This window comes from Eschrichtius robustus, chromosome 9 (genome assembly GCF_028021215.1).
Source record: "Eschrichtius robustus isolate mEscRob2 chromosome 9, mEscRob2.pri, whole genome shotgun sequence".
Lineage (NCBI taxonomy): Eukaryota > Metazoa > Chordata > Mammalia > Artiodactyla > Eschrichtiidae > Eschrichtius > Eschrichtius robustus.
The window spans coordinates 50,159,034-50,174,063 of NC_090832.1; the positions used below are offsets into that span (position 1 = coordinate 50,159,034).

Below are 15,030 nucleotides of genomic sequence, written 5' to 3' on the forward strand. Positions count from 1 at the left end.
GAGATTGAATGGAAAAGAATGTTTTTCCAATAGGGATATCTGTGCAAGACGAAGTCTGTGGAAGAAGAAGAAATGCTTAAAGTGTTAACTTTTAATAGAATAAAACTCCACTCCTCAAGGTTTAGTGGAGGAGCAGCTGAACCTCAAAGCCGTGAATCTTTTTTTTTTTTTTAACATCTTTATTGGAGTATAATTGCTTTACAATGGTGTGTTAGTTTCTGCTTTATAACAAAGTGAATCAGTTATACATATACATATGTTCCCATATCTCTTCCCTCTTGCGTCTCCCTCCCTCCCACCCTCCCTATCCCACCCCTCTAGGTGGTCACAAAGCACCAAGCTGGTCTCCCTGTGCTATGCGGCTGCTTCCCACTAGCTATCTATTTTACGTTTGGTAGTGTATATATGTCCATGCCACTCTCTCACTTTGTCACAGCTTACCCTTCCCCCTCCCCATATCCTCAAGTCCATTCTCTAGTAGGTCTGTGTCTTTATTCCCGTCTCGCCCCTAGGTTCTTCATGACCTTTTTTTTTTCTGTATATATATTCTATATTCCATATATATGTGTTAGCATACTGTATTTGTTTTTCTCTTTCTGACTTACTTCACTCTGTATGACAGACTCTAGGTCCATCCACCTCACTACAAATAACTCAGTTTCGTTTCTTTTTATGGCTGAGTAATATTCCATTGTATATATGTGCCACATCTTCTTTATCCATTCATCTGTCGATGGACACTTAGGTTGCTTCCATGTCCTGGCTATTGTAAATAGAGCTGCAGTGAACGTTTTGGTACATGACTCTTTTTGAATTATGGTTTTCTCAGGGTATATGCCCAGTAGTGGTATTGCTGGGTCGTATGGTAGTTCTATTTTTAATTTTTTAAGGAACCTCCATACTGTTCTCCATAGTGGCTGTATCAATTTACATTCCCACCAACAGTGCAAGAGTGTTCCCTTTTCTCCACACCCTCTCCAGCATTTATTGTTTGTAGATTTTCTGATGATGGCCATTCTGACCGGTGTGAGATGATATCTCATTGTAGTTTTGATTTGCATTTCTCTAATGATTAATGATGTTGAGCATTCTTTCATGTGTTTGTTGGCAATCTGTATATCTTCTTTGGAGAAATGTCTGTTTAGGTCTTCTGCCCATTTTTGGATTGGGTTGTTTGTTTTTTTGATATTGAGCTGCATGAGCTGCTTGTAAATTTTGGAGATTAATCCTTTGTCAGTTGCTTCATTTGCAAATATTTTCTCCCATTCTGAGGGTTGTCTTTTCGTCTTGTTTATGGTTTCCTTTGCTGTGCAAAAGCTTTTAAGTTTCATTAGGTCCCATTTGTTTATTTTTTGGTTTTTTTCCATTTCTCTAGGAGGTGGGTCAAAAAGGATCTTGCTGTGATTTATGTCATACAATGTTCTGCCTATGTTTTCCTCTAAGAGTTTGATAGTGTCTGGCCTTACATTTAGGTCTTTAATCCATTTTGAGTTTATTTTTGTGTATGGTGTTAGGGAGTGTTCTAATTTCATACTTTTACATGTAGCTGTCCAGTTTTCCCAGCACCACTTATTGAAGAGGCTGTCTTTTCTCCACTGTATATGCTTGCCTCCTTTATCAAAGATAAGGTGACCATATGTGTGTGGGTTTATCTCTGGGCTTTCTATCCTGTTCCATTGATCTATATTTCTGTTTTTGTGCCAGTACCATACTGTCTTGATGACTGTAGCTTTGTAGTATAGTCTGAAATCAGGGACACTGATTCCCTCCAGCTCCATTTTTCGTTCTCAAGATTGCTTTGGCTATTTGGGGTCTTTTGTGTTTCCATACAAATTGTGAAATTTTTTGTTCTAGTTCTGTGAAAAATGCCAGTGGTAGTTTGATAGGGATTGCATTAAATCTGTAGATTGCTTTGGGTAGTAGAGTCATTTTCACAATGTTGATTCTTCCAATCCAAGAACATGGTATATCTCTCCATCTATTTGTATCATCTTTAATATCTTTCATCAGTGTCTTATAATTTTCTGCATACAGGTCTTTTGTCTCCTTAGGTAGGTTTATTCCTAGATATTTTATTCTTTTTGTTGCAATGGTAAATGGGAGTGTTTTCTTAATTTCACTTTCAGATTTTTCATCATTAGTGTATAGGAATGCCAGGGATTTCTGTGCATTAATTTTGTATCCTGCTACTTTACCAAATTCATTGATTAGCTCTAGTAGTTTTCTGGTATCATCTGTAGAATTCTCTATGTATAGTATCATGTCATCTGCAAACAGTGACAGCTTTACTTCTTCTTTTCCAATTTGGATTCCTTTTATTTCTTTTTCTTCTCTGATTGCTGTGGCTAAAACTTCCAAAACTATGTTGAATAATAGTGGTGAGAGTGAGCAGCCTTGTCTTGTTCCTGATCTTAGTGGAAATGGTTTCAGTTTTTCACCATTGAGGACGATGTTGGCTGTGGGTTTTTCATATATGGCCTTTATTATGTTGAGGAAAGTTCCCTCTATGCCTACTTTGTGGAGGGTTTTTATCATAAATGGGTGTTGAATTTTGTCGAAAGCTTTCTCTGCATTGATTGAGATGATCATATGGTTTTTATTCTTCAATTTGTTAATATGGTGTATCACATTGATTGATTTGCATATATTGAAGAATCCTTGCATTCCTGGAATAAACCCCACTTGATCATGGTGTATGATCCTTTTAACGTGCTGTTGGATTCTCTTTGCTAGTATTTTGTTGAGGAGTTTTGCATCTATGTTCATCAGTGATATTGGCCTGTAGTTTTCTTTCTTTGTGACATCTTTGTCTGGTTTTGGTATCAGGGTGATGGTGGCCTCGTAGAATGAGTTTGGGAGTGTTCCTCCCTCTGCTATATTTTGGAAGAGTTTGAGAAGGATAGGTGTAAGCTCTTCTCTAAATGTTTGATAGAATTCGCCTATGAAGCCATCTGGTCCTGGGCTTTTGATTGTAGGAAGATTTTTAATCACAGTTTCAATTTCAGTGCTTGTGATTGGTCTGTTCACATTTTCTATTTCTTCCTGGTTCAGTCTTGGCGGGTTGTGCATTTCTAAGAATTTGTCCATTTCTTCCAGGTTGTCCAATTTCTTGACGTATAGTTGCTTGTAGTAATCTATCATGATCCTTTGTATTTCTGCAGTGTCAGTTGTTACTTCTCCTTTTTCATTTCTAATTCTATTGATTTGAGTCTTCTCCCTTTTTTTCTTGATGAGTGTAGCTAATGGTTTATCAATTTTGTTTATCTTCTCAAAGAACCAGCTTTTAGTTTTATTGATCTTTGCTATCGTTTCCTTCATTTCTTTTTCATTTATTTCTGATCTGATCTTTCTGATATCTTTCCTTTTGGTAACTTTGGGGTTTTTTTGTTCTTCTTTCTCTAATTGCTTTAGGTGCAAGGTTAGGTTGTTTCTTTGAGATATTTCCTGTTTCTTAAGGTAGGATTGTATTGCTATAAAGTTCCCTCTTAGAACTGCTTTTGCTGCATCCCATAGGTTTTGGGTCGTCGTTTCTCCATTGTCATTTGTTTCTAGGTATTTTTTGATTTCCTCTTTGATTTCTTCCGTGATCACTTGGTTATTAAGTAGTGTATTGTTTAGCCTCCATGTGTTTGTATTTTTTACAGATCTTTTCCTGTAATTGATATCTAGTCTCATAGCGTTGTGGTCGGAAAAGATACTTGATACGATTTCAATTTTCTTAAATTTACCAAGGCTTTATTTGTGACCCCAGATATGATCTATCCTGGAGAAGGTTCCATGAGCACTTGAGAAGAATGTGTATTCTGTTGTTTTTGGATGGAATGTCCTATAAATATCAATTAAGTCCATCTTGTTTAATGTATCATTTAGAGCTTGTGTTTCCTTATTTATTTTCATTTTGGATGATCTGTCCATTGGTGAAAGTGGGGTGTTAAAGTCCCCTACTATGATTGTGTTACTGTCTATTTCCCCTTTTATGGCTGTTAGTATTTGCCTTATGTATTGAGGTGCTCCTATGTTGGGTGCATAAATATTTACAATTGTTATATCTTCTTCTTGGATCGATCCCTTGATCATGATGTAGTGTCCTTCTTTGTTTCTTGTAATAGTCTTTATTTTAAAGTCTATTTTGTCTGATATGAGAATTGCTACTCCAGCTTTCTTTTGATTTCCATTTGCATGGAATATCTTTTTCCATCCCCTCACTTTCAGTCTGTATGTGTCCCTAGGTCTGAAGTGGGTCTCTTGTAGATAGCATATATACGGGTCTTGTTTTTGTATCCATTCAGCCAGTCTGTGTCTTTTGGTGGGAGCATTTAATCCATTTACATTTAAGGTAATTATCGATATGTATGTTCCTATTCCCATTTTCTTAATTGTTTGGGGTTTGTTATTGTAGGTCTTTTCCTTCTCTTGTGTTTCCTGCCTAGAGAAGTTCCTTTAGCATTTGTTGTAAAGCTGGTTTGTTGGTGCTGAACTCTCTCAGCTTTTGCTTGTCTGTAAAGGTTTTTATTTCTCCATCAAATCTGAATGAGATCCTTGCTGGGTAGAGTAATCTTGGTTGTAGGTTTTTCTCCTTCTTCACCTTAAATATGTCCTGCCACTCCCTTCTGGCTTGCAGAGTTTCTGCTGAAAGATCAGCTGTTAACCTTATGGGGATTTCCCTTGTGTGTTATTTGTTGTTTTCCCCTTGCTGCTTTTAATATGTTTTCTTTGTATTTAATTTTTGATAGTTTGATTAATATGTGTCTTGGTGTGTTTCTCCTTGGATTTATCCTGTATGGGACTCCCTGTGCTTCCTGGACTTGATTAACTATTTCCTTTCCCATATTAGGGAAGTTTTCAACTATAATCTCTTCAAATATTTTCTCAGTCCCCTTCTTTTTCTCTTCTTCTTCTGGGTCCCCTATAATTCGAATGTTGGTGCGTTTAATGTTGTCCCAGAGGTCTCTGAGACTGTCCTCAGTTCTTTTCATTCTTTTTTCTTTATTCTGCTCTGCAGTAGTTATTTCCACTATTTTCTCTTCCAGGTCACTTATCCATTCTTCTGCCTCAGTTATTCTGCTATTGATCCCTTCTAGAGAATTTTTAATTTCATTTATTGTGTTGTTCATCATTGTTTGTTTGCTCTTTAGTTCTTCTAGGGCCTTGTTAAATGTTTCTTGTATTTTCCAAGATTTTGGATCATCTTTACTATCATTCTGAATTTTTCAGGTAGACTGCCTATTTCCTCTTCATTTATTAGGTCTGGTGGGTTTTTACCTTGCTCCTTCATCTGCTGTGTGTTTTTCTGTCTTCTCATTTTGCTTAACTTACTGTGTTTGGGGTTTCCTTTTCACAGGCTGCAGGTTCGTGGTTCCCGTTGTTTTTGGTGTCTGTCCCCAGTGGCTGAGGTTGGTTCAGTGGGTTGTGTAGGCTTCCTGGTGGAGGGGACTAGTGCCTGTGTTCTGGTGGATGAGGTTGGATCTTGTCTTTCTGATGGGCAGGTCCACGTCTGGTGGTGTGTTTTGGGATGTCTGTGGCCTTATTATGATTTTAGGCAGCCTCTCTGCTAATGGATGGGGCTGTGTTCCTGTCTTGCTAGTTGTTTGGCATAGGGTGTCCAGCACTGTAGCTTGCTGGTCGTTGAGTGAAGCTGGGTCTTGGCACTGAGATGGAGATCTCTGGGAGATTTTCGCCATTTGATATTATGTGGAGCTGGGAGGTCTCTTGTGGACCAGTGTCCTGAAGTTGGCTCTCCCACCTCAGAGGCACAGCACTGACTCCTGGCTGGAGCACCAATAGCCTTTCATCCACACAGCTCAGAATAAAAGGGAGAGAAAATAGAAAGAAAGAAAGAGGATAAAATAAAATAAAGTAAAATAAAATAAAATAAAGTTATTAAAATAAAAAATAATTATTAAGAAAAAAAATTTTTTAAGTAAAAAATAAATCCAAAAAAACGGACGGACAGAACCCTAGGACAAATGGTGAAAGCAAAGCTATACAGACAAAATCACACACAGAAGCATACACATACACTCACAAAAAGGGAAAAATATATAAATATCATTGCTCCCAAAGTCCAGCTTCTCAATTTGGGATGATTTGTTGTCTATTCAGGTATTCCACAAATGCAGGGTACATCAAGTTGATTGTGGAGCTTTAATCCGCTGCTCCTGAGGCTGCTGGGAGAAATTTCCCTTTCTCTTCTTTGTTCGCACAGCTCAGGGGTTCAGCTTTGGATTTGGCCCCGCCTCTGCGTGTAGGTTGCCTGAGGGCGTCTGTTCTTCGCTCAGACAGGACGGGGTTAAAGGAGCAGCTGCTTCGGGGGCTCTGGCTCACTCAGGCCGCCGGGAGGGAGGGGTACGGATGCGGTGCGAGCCTGCGGCGGCAGAGGCCGGCGTGACGTTGCACCAGCCTGAGGCGCGCCGTGCGTCCTCCCGGGGAAGTTGTCCCTGGATCACGGGACCCTGGCAGTGGCGGGCTGCACCGGCTCCCGGGAGGGGAGGTGTGGAGAGTGAGCTGTGCTGCACACAGGCTTCTTGGTGGCGGCAGCAGCAGCCTTAGTGTCTCATGCCCGTCTCTGGGGTCCGTGCTGATAGCCACGGCTTGCGCCCGTCTCTAGAGCTGCTTTAAATGGCGCTCTGAATCCCCTCTCCTCGCGCACCAGGAAACAAAGAGGCCAGAAATAGTCTCTTGCCTGTTCGGCAGTTCCAGACTTTTTCCCGGACTCCCTCCCGGCCAGCTGTGGCGCACTAGCCCCTTCAGGCTGTGTTCACGCAGCCAACCCCAGTCCTCTCCCTGGGATCCACCCTCCGAAGCCCGAGCCTCAGCTCCCAGCCCCCGCCCGCTCCGGCGGGTGAGCAGACAAGCCTCCAGGGCTGGTGAGTGGTGGTCGGCACCGATCCTCTGTGCGGGAATCTCTCCGCTTTGCCCTCTTCATCCATGTTGCTGTGCTCTCCTCCGTGTCTCGGAAGCTTCCCCCCTCCGCCACCTGCAGTCTCCGCCCGCGAAGGGGCTTCCTAGTGTGTGGAAACCTTTCCTCCACAGCTCCATCCCACTGGTGCAGGTCCCATCCGTGTTCTTTTGTCTCTGTTTTGTCTTTTTCCTTTTGCCCTACCCAGGTACGTGGGGAGTTTCTTGCCTTTTGGGAGGTCTGAGGTCTTCTGCCAGCGTTGAGTAGGTGTTCTGTAGGAGTTGTTCCACATGTAGATGTATTTCTGATGTATTTGTGGGGAGGAAGGTGATCTCTGCGTCTTACTCTTCCATCATCTTGAACCTCCTCTCCAGCCCTGAATCTTGACCATTAATACTTGCTGGACTCTTGGGGGCCTCTGGCTAATTGTAGGGGCTGCCTGTCTGGCCCTTTGTTAGGGGTGAGGTTGGAGAGGCTGCTGTTTTCAGTTGAAAGCTCTGGCCCAGGTGTAGCCTCTTCCCTTAATTTGCTAAGGCACAGGTGAGGCCAGGCTGGAACATTTCAGTGGGACTTTACAAAAGGCTGCCAGGAAACTCACAGGACCACCTGCGTAACAATCACCTGGGGGAGCTTATTAAAATGCATGTTCACATGCATCGGCCTCAAAGATTCTGATTTTATAGAATGGAGTGGAACTCAAGAATTTGCATTTTTAAGTACTCCCGTATCCATCAGAATGTAGGTGGGCCACACCTTGAGAAACACAATGGGAGAGGCTAGAGTTAGGTTTAAATGGTGTTGGGAGGGTACTATGAACAAGTACCTGCGAATGTCCATCTCCTGATCTGTCTTCTGGGGGCTCTTAGGGAGAGTACATACAAAGAAACAATAGCAAAACATCATACCATTTTAATAAATAAATCATCATACCACTTTAATAAAAATACCCCCAGGAAGCTGCCCTAGAACAAAAGGTTCAGGCTTAGGAGATCCAGGCATGTCTTTGGGGCCCACCAAACTGCCCAGGCTTAACTAACTGCCTGCAGGAGCCAGGGCGTGGAACCAAGTTCCAGTGAAGGTTGAAGGCATCATAATCTATGTACTAGTGAAAACCAGCCAGATGAACATTGAGCTTTGACTAATTAGATTAGCAGCTTCTCCTTTGGGTGGGTGAGTGGAAGTAAGAAGTGCGCAGGCAGAGGCATAATTTCCATTTATTTGTGGGAGAATCATAGGAAATGAATTATACAAATTAACATGTTGATGGATCCAGTTAATAAGTGTGTTCTGTACTAGTTGCTTGAGAGAAGATTCAATTCCATTTTCCATTATCACTTTTTTCTTTAAACCGTGGTTGTGGATAGAGAAGTATTGAGAGAAAGATACTGGGTTGAAGATATTGACAGAAATTAATCAATAGTGAATCTGAGAAAGAAATGGAAAATTTTATTCAGGCCAAACTGAGGATTATAACCTGGGAGATGGTCTCTCAGCTCTGAGGACTATTCTGAGGAGGTTAGGGGGGAGGTTAGTAGATATTTGATTTTGACAAAGGGGTCCGTGCAATCAAGCACACATCTTGGTAGAAAGTTACTATTAATAGCAAGGAACAGGTATCTTAGTTAATAGTTTTAGTGCCTTTCTAAGTATGGGCAGATGCAAGAAACAGGATTCATACATTTTCCCCTGAAAATATCTAACTATCTGAAGGCCTATTCTGCCAGTTTTTCCAGAGCACAGAATGTCTCATCCTGATTTTTGCCCTGAATTCCTTTCAGGGTGTATTGTAGGTCAGTGACTGCAGTGGCTAATGAGATTCTTGTAGAACTAGGTGGTGGGCAACATTCTTTATTCTACAATCCCCTCCCTTTTGGTCTTAATTTTGACCAAGGTTTGGGAGGCATTTCATGATCAATTTGTCTCACAGCACTAGGAATGCTCATTCCCAGCTCAGTCAAGGATTTCATTGATAGGCTACTTAATGTGCTATTACTGGACTTGGCCCTGTTAACTATAGTCAAAAGCCTCTGGACCATCTGTCTTTCTAGTCTGTTATGGTCTAGGAAATGCTTGCTCTTGTTGCTTCTCATATCCAGAGTTACACTATTACAATCTTTGATCTTATAGGACTATATATTTGGTCAATTGTTTCAAGTCATCTAATCATCATTAATTTTATTGAAGACTCCATCACACATATGGTAGTACTACAAGAAACAATTATCTTGCAAAATAGGCAGACTACAAGTAATATAGCTAGTAACATTAATAAGGTCCTAAGTAAGTATTTAAGCTAAGAATTTCCATTAGTTGAGGCCCAGTATCTCCCCAGGTCATCTGACCCAGTCTGTTCGGCACCAGTCTCTATCTTTAAGGGGAAAGATGTATTGGCATTGTACATAAAGTTCACCAAAGATGTCTGCACATACAAGGCAAGTGGTGGGTTATAAAATTTCATGTTTAAATTTTTCTTGCCTTAAAATGTGAGTTTTTATTTCATCAAAAGAAAAGAACAGTTAACTATTTAGGATTTCACTTTTTAAGCTTTCCTATAAAATGTCCAGATTCTAGCAGAAGGCTCTCTCTCAGTCACTGATAGATAGTGCTAGGATGATTTTGCCAGGCCAGCCCTAGATTACAGCAAGAATAAGGGAGATGCTGGCTCCACGTAGTATGCTCTTTTCAGATTAACATTTTGGAAAATCAGTTAAATAAAAGGGTTGGGCAAGTCTAGAGTACCTTCTTAAGAAGAAAATTGTTATGTTCTCCAATGCATTAAAGCAATGAACCTCAAAACCTCCTTTGCATCTGGAGTGGTCTGTTGTCTGTGATGTGACAGCAAGAGCTGCTGCATGATTCATGGAGCACCATGATGACTATGAGAGTTTTGAGGGATTAGGCGGAAATACTTTTGCTCAGTAAGATAAATACCTTGGCCACAGAACTTGTTTTCTTTGGTTCCAACAGCCTCAGTTGTGCACACTGTGCCAGCCTCAAACACAAGTCAGAATGCCTCACTAAGTATGTTTACTTAATGTGCATTTGAAATTAGAGACTGGCTTCCTTCCACTTTACTTAGATACATGTTCCTTTTGGTTTTCTTATCTAATTTTGATGGATGAGTTAAGAGAGGTGCTTTGGCTAGCTCTGGAAAACCTCCTTCCTGGCTGGGGCTCTTGCCCTTTCCCCCCAGGAGGAATTTCAATGGACCAGTGTATCACAGAGGGTACTGTCTTGTTAGTAGGGACTATGCATTAGTCTCACTTGACCCCAAGCTGTTTACCTTGGTTAACACATGCTTGGTCGGACCATGGTGGCCCGACCTTATCTGCCTGAGATAAAGAGTAGATAATCTTGTATCCTTCGAAGATCTATGCTCTTGGTCATATCTCACAACTTCTAATAGGAATGCTGTGGGTAACAGACCTCTGTGGTTTGGGAGCACTGTTCTCCATGTCTGGAATGCCCTTCTTGGTCTCAGCCTCTTAGTCAACTTCTGTTCCTCCTCCAAGACTAACACACCTCTGCAGAGCTTTCCTGACTTTTCCTCCCTGCCTTCCTTGCTCCTGATTTGTTCTCCCCTGTATACTCTGTGCACAAGGCTATAGCAGTTCTTAACTTCCCTTCAAACCTGCCTGTAGTCTCCATGAGGTTACTTATAATCTAGTATTTGGAATTCCTCCAAACATTTTACCGCAGTCTTGTGATTCCCTGGGGAGGGGAGTAGTTAGCAGTGGAGAAGGACATAACTCTCCCGTTACAGTTTTCAGGGACTGGGAAAGCAGTTAAGTCTCTACCTACCATCTATCACCCAGTGCTTTAAATTATTCACATTGATTTCCAATCCTTACAGATTGCGTGTGATCACGTGAGCACAGACAGCCTGGCTACTGACTCCAGCCCTTCAAAAAAGCCCTGGTCTGTCTGTCTTGATGACAGGTTTGGCTTAGCTCATCAAATTCGCAACAAGCAGTGCCGCCTCTATTCTTTAGGGTAAGTACATTTTACAGCAGAAAACAAAAAATGTTCCTGCAGGCAGCCAAGGCTTTTTCAGCAACACAAATTATGAATGGTTGCAGGGTATACGGGCGCTATGCTTCTTCTCCTGCCATCATTTCAGACTCATCTGTCTGTTATGTAACTGTGGGCACTTGCAGAGCACCAGTGGCCAGGGCCACTGTGTCTCCCATTCTGTTGGTAGTAAGTTGACAACTTCCATTTTCAGCATGATGATGATCCTCTTGGTGAAGCCAATGATTCTCAGCTAGAATTAGAGCATTCTTATTAGAAACAGAAAAGTATTAAGAATGCACCTAGAAAAAAAAAGAACAGTGAGTATATTAGAAATTTTATACTCAGTTATGATGAGTGACCCAAGACAAATGGCCACTGTTGGATTTTTATGTTTTATGTTTATTTTATGTTTAATGCCAATGGTAAATCTGTGTGTACTTTTACACTGAAAAAAGAAAGAAGAGGGAACTCCTATGAAAATAATGAGATTTTGTCAAAACTGTGGGAAATATTGATATTCAGTTATTCAGGCTGAAAATGACCTAAATGTACGCATAGATATAGAGAGCTTTTTGTAAAAGGGTGAATATAAAATAATGAGATTATATAAAAAATATACGAAATGCATCAGTATTCATATAAACAGTCCTGAGAATTTGCAAATTATATATGTCTCAAAAAAAAGGCAGGAGAGGGTTATTTTTGTTTGGAATACCCTGTTGCATCGACTCTAGAAGCTGTGTGGTTAGGTTCTCAGGCAAGATCCCTGGAGTCCTTTACAAAATACTGGGGACCCTCACAAGTGTCCTCTGCTTGTTCCTCACCGATAGGCTTCATTTCCTCTATGATTTACATTCAGGCTCATGAGTGACAACTGCCACCCAGAATCCTAGATGATAAGGGTTCAGAGCTGACCTTTGGGTGCTGTGGAGACCCACCAAAAGGTGCTAACGCATAGAGGATCACGACCGATGTCAAACTTCACCAAACAAGGATTCTTAGAGTCATTGTGGATTAAAACAAAAGCAAAAACAACAAGTTTGAAATAAGTTTCAGGATAATGGAGACATTCTTCTATGGGTTAAATGAAGAGCCATGGTATATATCAGTGGAGCGTGGTACACAGTAGGCACTAAATATATATTTGCTACATAAAGATTGCTTGAGGTAAGAAGACTAAAGAGGGAAGCTGGTTCTGCTGTGATTTAAACTAGGAGCCTGAAGATTAGGAAATGAGTTGCTCAGCCAGTTGATTAGAACAGAGCTCTTTTTTCTGGGAGCCTACCAGCTATGATGCAAGATTGGATAAAGAATGGGAACTTGTGACAGTCGAGTTTATTTTATATCATATTAACAATGTATGAAAGTAGGTCATAAAAATAATTGCATAGTACTACATGCAAATTAGAGATCTCAGCTTAGTCCTATTTTCTTGCTCCAAACTGCCTTTATGTTTTGGTTAATATTTTACACCCCGGAATAATTTCATTTAAAGCATACAACTGTGTAAAACAAAACTGCGAAAGCTTTTTTGGGGGAAATTTTTCACGTTCCTTTTTGCTTTCCTTATACTTCAGAGCCATTAGATGAAGTGGTTCTGCTGTGAGATTTCAGATTATCACATGTAAAAAAGGGAGTTTCTTATTTTCATTTAAATGTTCACTATTCAAAATCGACTTTGTAAAGAGCAGATAGGAGCAGTTGAATCCCACTGGGAAAAGAAATGAATAGATTTTAAGTGCCAACATTTGATTTAAAACCTAACAATGCTTAATTGAAAACTGGAAATTAAAGAAAATATTTCTTATGTCCTAAAAAAGGATGCTTTGGATTGTGGATGTTTATGTTGATTGTCCTGTTAGTCAGGATTCACCTGAGAATCTTCTCAGGTGAATTGCTTGCTTCAGGGGCAGGTAAATAGCCAACTGACAACAACACCTCAATTGATGCTGAGGGAAGAAGTGGTGGTCCTGAGGTGCAAGCATTTAGGCATGTTGGGATAGCTGTGAGATAGGTGGGGAGGGCAGGTGGCAGGTGGGTCACGGGGCACCCACATCCAGGCAGTATGTGCTACAAACCTCAGGGCTGTGGCACCCATTCCTATCCTGAGCATAATGAATGAAGCTGCAACGGGGGGTGGGGGGGTGGTGGCCTTCTGGGGGTGAGAGGAAGAAGGGATCTGAGGACATACTGATCAGAAAGCAGAGGCTGAATGCCCTCCTTCTGATCCATGTCCTACCTTTCTTCCACTCCCAAGAACTGAAGCAGCCATCACCTCTACCTTCTCTCTGATGTCTGAAATTTCTTTACTAAGAATCAAAGCTTTTTATTCTGCAGTTAATGTAAAAGACATTTTTCTAGGAGAGTATACTCTGAGTAAAGTTCAGTTGAAAATTTAAAGAAGATCCTTTTTAGTTTTGAAAAGGGGAAGAATAGACCAATTAAGATAGGGGAAGGCACTGAAAAGGAAGGTTATGTTACGGAGAAGGGGAAAGAGAAGAGATGTGACGAGAGGCTGCAGGTTCACATGATAATATTGTCTACTGCACGACTTCAGATGGGGCCTGCCCTGAAAGTCTTCTTGTGTGTGAGGTGGAGGGGTGATGGTGGGGAGATGGGATGGGGGTGAGGGTGGTAGCTGAAGTGAATTGGGAAAATCACCTTTTTATCCTTCATGTCAAAGATTATATTTCAGGGGTAGGAGTGGGAATAGAAGAGAAAACTTGAGAAGGGATAATACATAGGTAAATCTTTTTCATCTCTCCTTTAGTTCTGTGACATGTTAATACCATTTGGTTTGAAGACAGATTCTCAATGTGAGACAGAAGAAAATTTGATACATGATACATGGTTAGGCAACAAGAGCCAATATCTTAGGCAGAAAATCTGGGACTTCTGGTTGCCCTGAGCATTTCAAGAGGAATGAATGAGCTCCAGAGCCAAAATTTTTATCTTTTAATAGTTTAATTAGCACAGCAGGAGCTCATATTCTATATGAATGAGGAATCAGAAAATCAGGGACCCAAGGACCCTTTTTAGACAATTTTTTTCCTAATCACTCTCCCCATGAAATTTTAGTACTATAGATATACCGTATATCTGTTTATGTAACATATGTATTATCTATGCTTTAGACATAAAAACAAGAAGATTTTTTTTGGCCCTCAAGAATCAATTTTTGCCCCCTTAGGTGTGATATCATGCCTGTTAAGAATATATTTTAGATGAAGTCTTGTCATTTTATGCAATGTTATTTAATAAAAATTAACAATTATAAAATATTTTAATCCACTATTCAATGTCATTTATGCTTTGGAAAACCTATTTCTCCTTCTCTAGTAGTTGGCAGTTTACAGATCTAGATAATTATTTGGCCAGATTCTCTGGTTCCTGCTGGGATGAGGAATGGATGACTGAAACTTCTCCTGGGAAAAACACTAATTGTCTTACTTCTTCCAACCTTTCTGTCTTCAGTGATGAGAGTTAAAAACTTTCCCTGTATCTGCTCTGATTTTATTTTTTTATTTTTTCAAACAGCTTTAGATTGAGATATAATTCACATAACACACAATTCATCCATTTAAAGGGTACAATTCAATGGTTTCTAGTCACCACAGTCAATTTTAGAACATTATCATCACTGCAAGAAAGAAGGCCTGTAGCCAGTAACACTGACTCTCAATTCCCTCCAACCCTCTTTCAGCTCTTTGTCTCCCAGTCCTAGGCAACCACTAATCTACTTTCTGTCTCTATAGATTCACCTATTCTGGACATTTCAGATAAATGAAAGCATACAATATGTGGTGTTTTGACTAGCTTTTTCACTTAGCATAATGCTTTCAAGGTTCATCCATGTTGTAATATGTATCAGTACTTCATTCCTTTTTACTGCCAAATAATATTCCATTGTATGGATATACCACATTTTATTTATTCATTCATTAGCCAATAGACATTTGGGTTGTTTCCACTTTTTTGGCTACTATGAATAATACTACTATGAACAGTCATGTATGAGTTTTTGTGTGGACATATGTTTTCATTTCTCTTGGTTATATACCATTTTATGTTCCCACCAGCAATGTATGAGGGTTTTAATTTCTCCACATTGTCATCAA

General features: G+C 40.3%; 1 protein-coding gene across 2 annotated transcripts in view; it reads left to right on the top strand.

Annotated features, from left to right (window-relative positions):
- Positions 1 to 15,030, top strand: part of METTL24 (methyltransferase like 24) — a 117,256-nt gene that overhangs the window by 37,757 nt on the left and 64,469 nt on the right. For both annotated transcript variants that reach the window (XM_068551014.1, XM_068551015.1), the window contains exon 3: positions 10,752 to 10,891. In XM_068551014.1, coding sequence (XP_068407115.1) covers positions 10,752 to 10,891 — 140 coding nt within the window. The remainder of the gene's footprint in view (positions 1 to 10,751; positions 10,892 to 15,030) is intronic.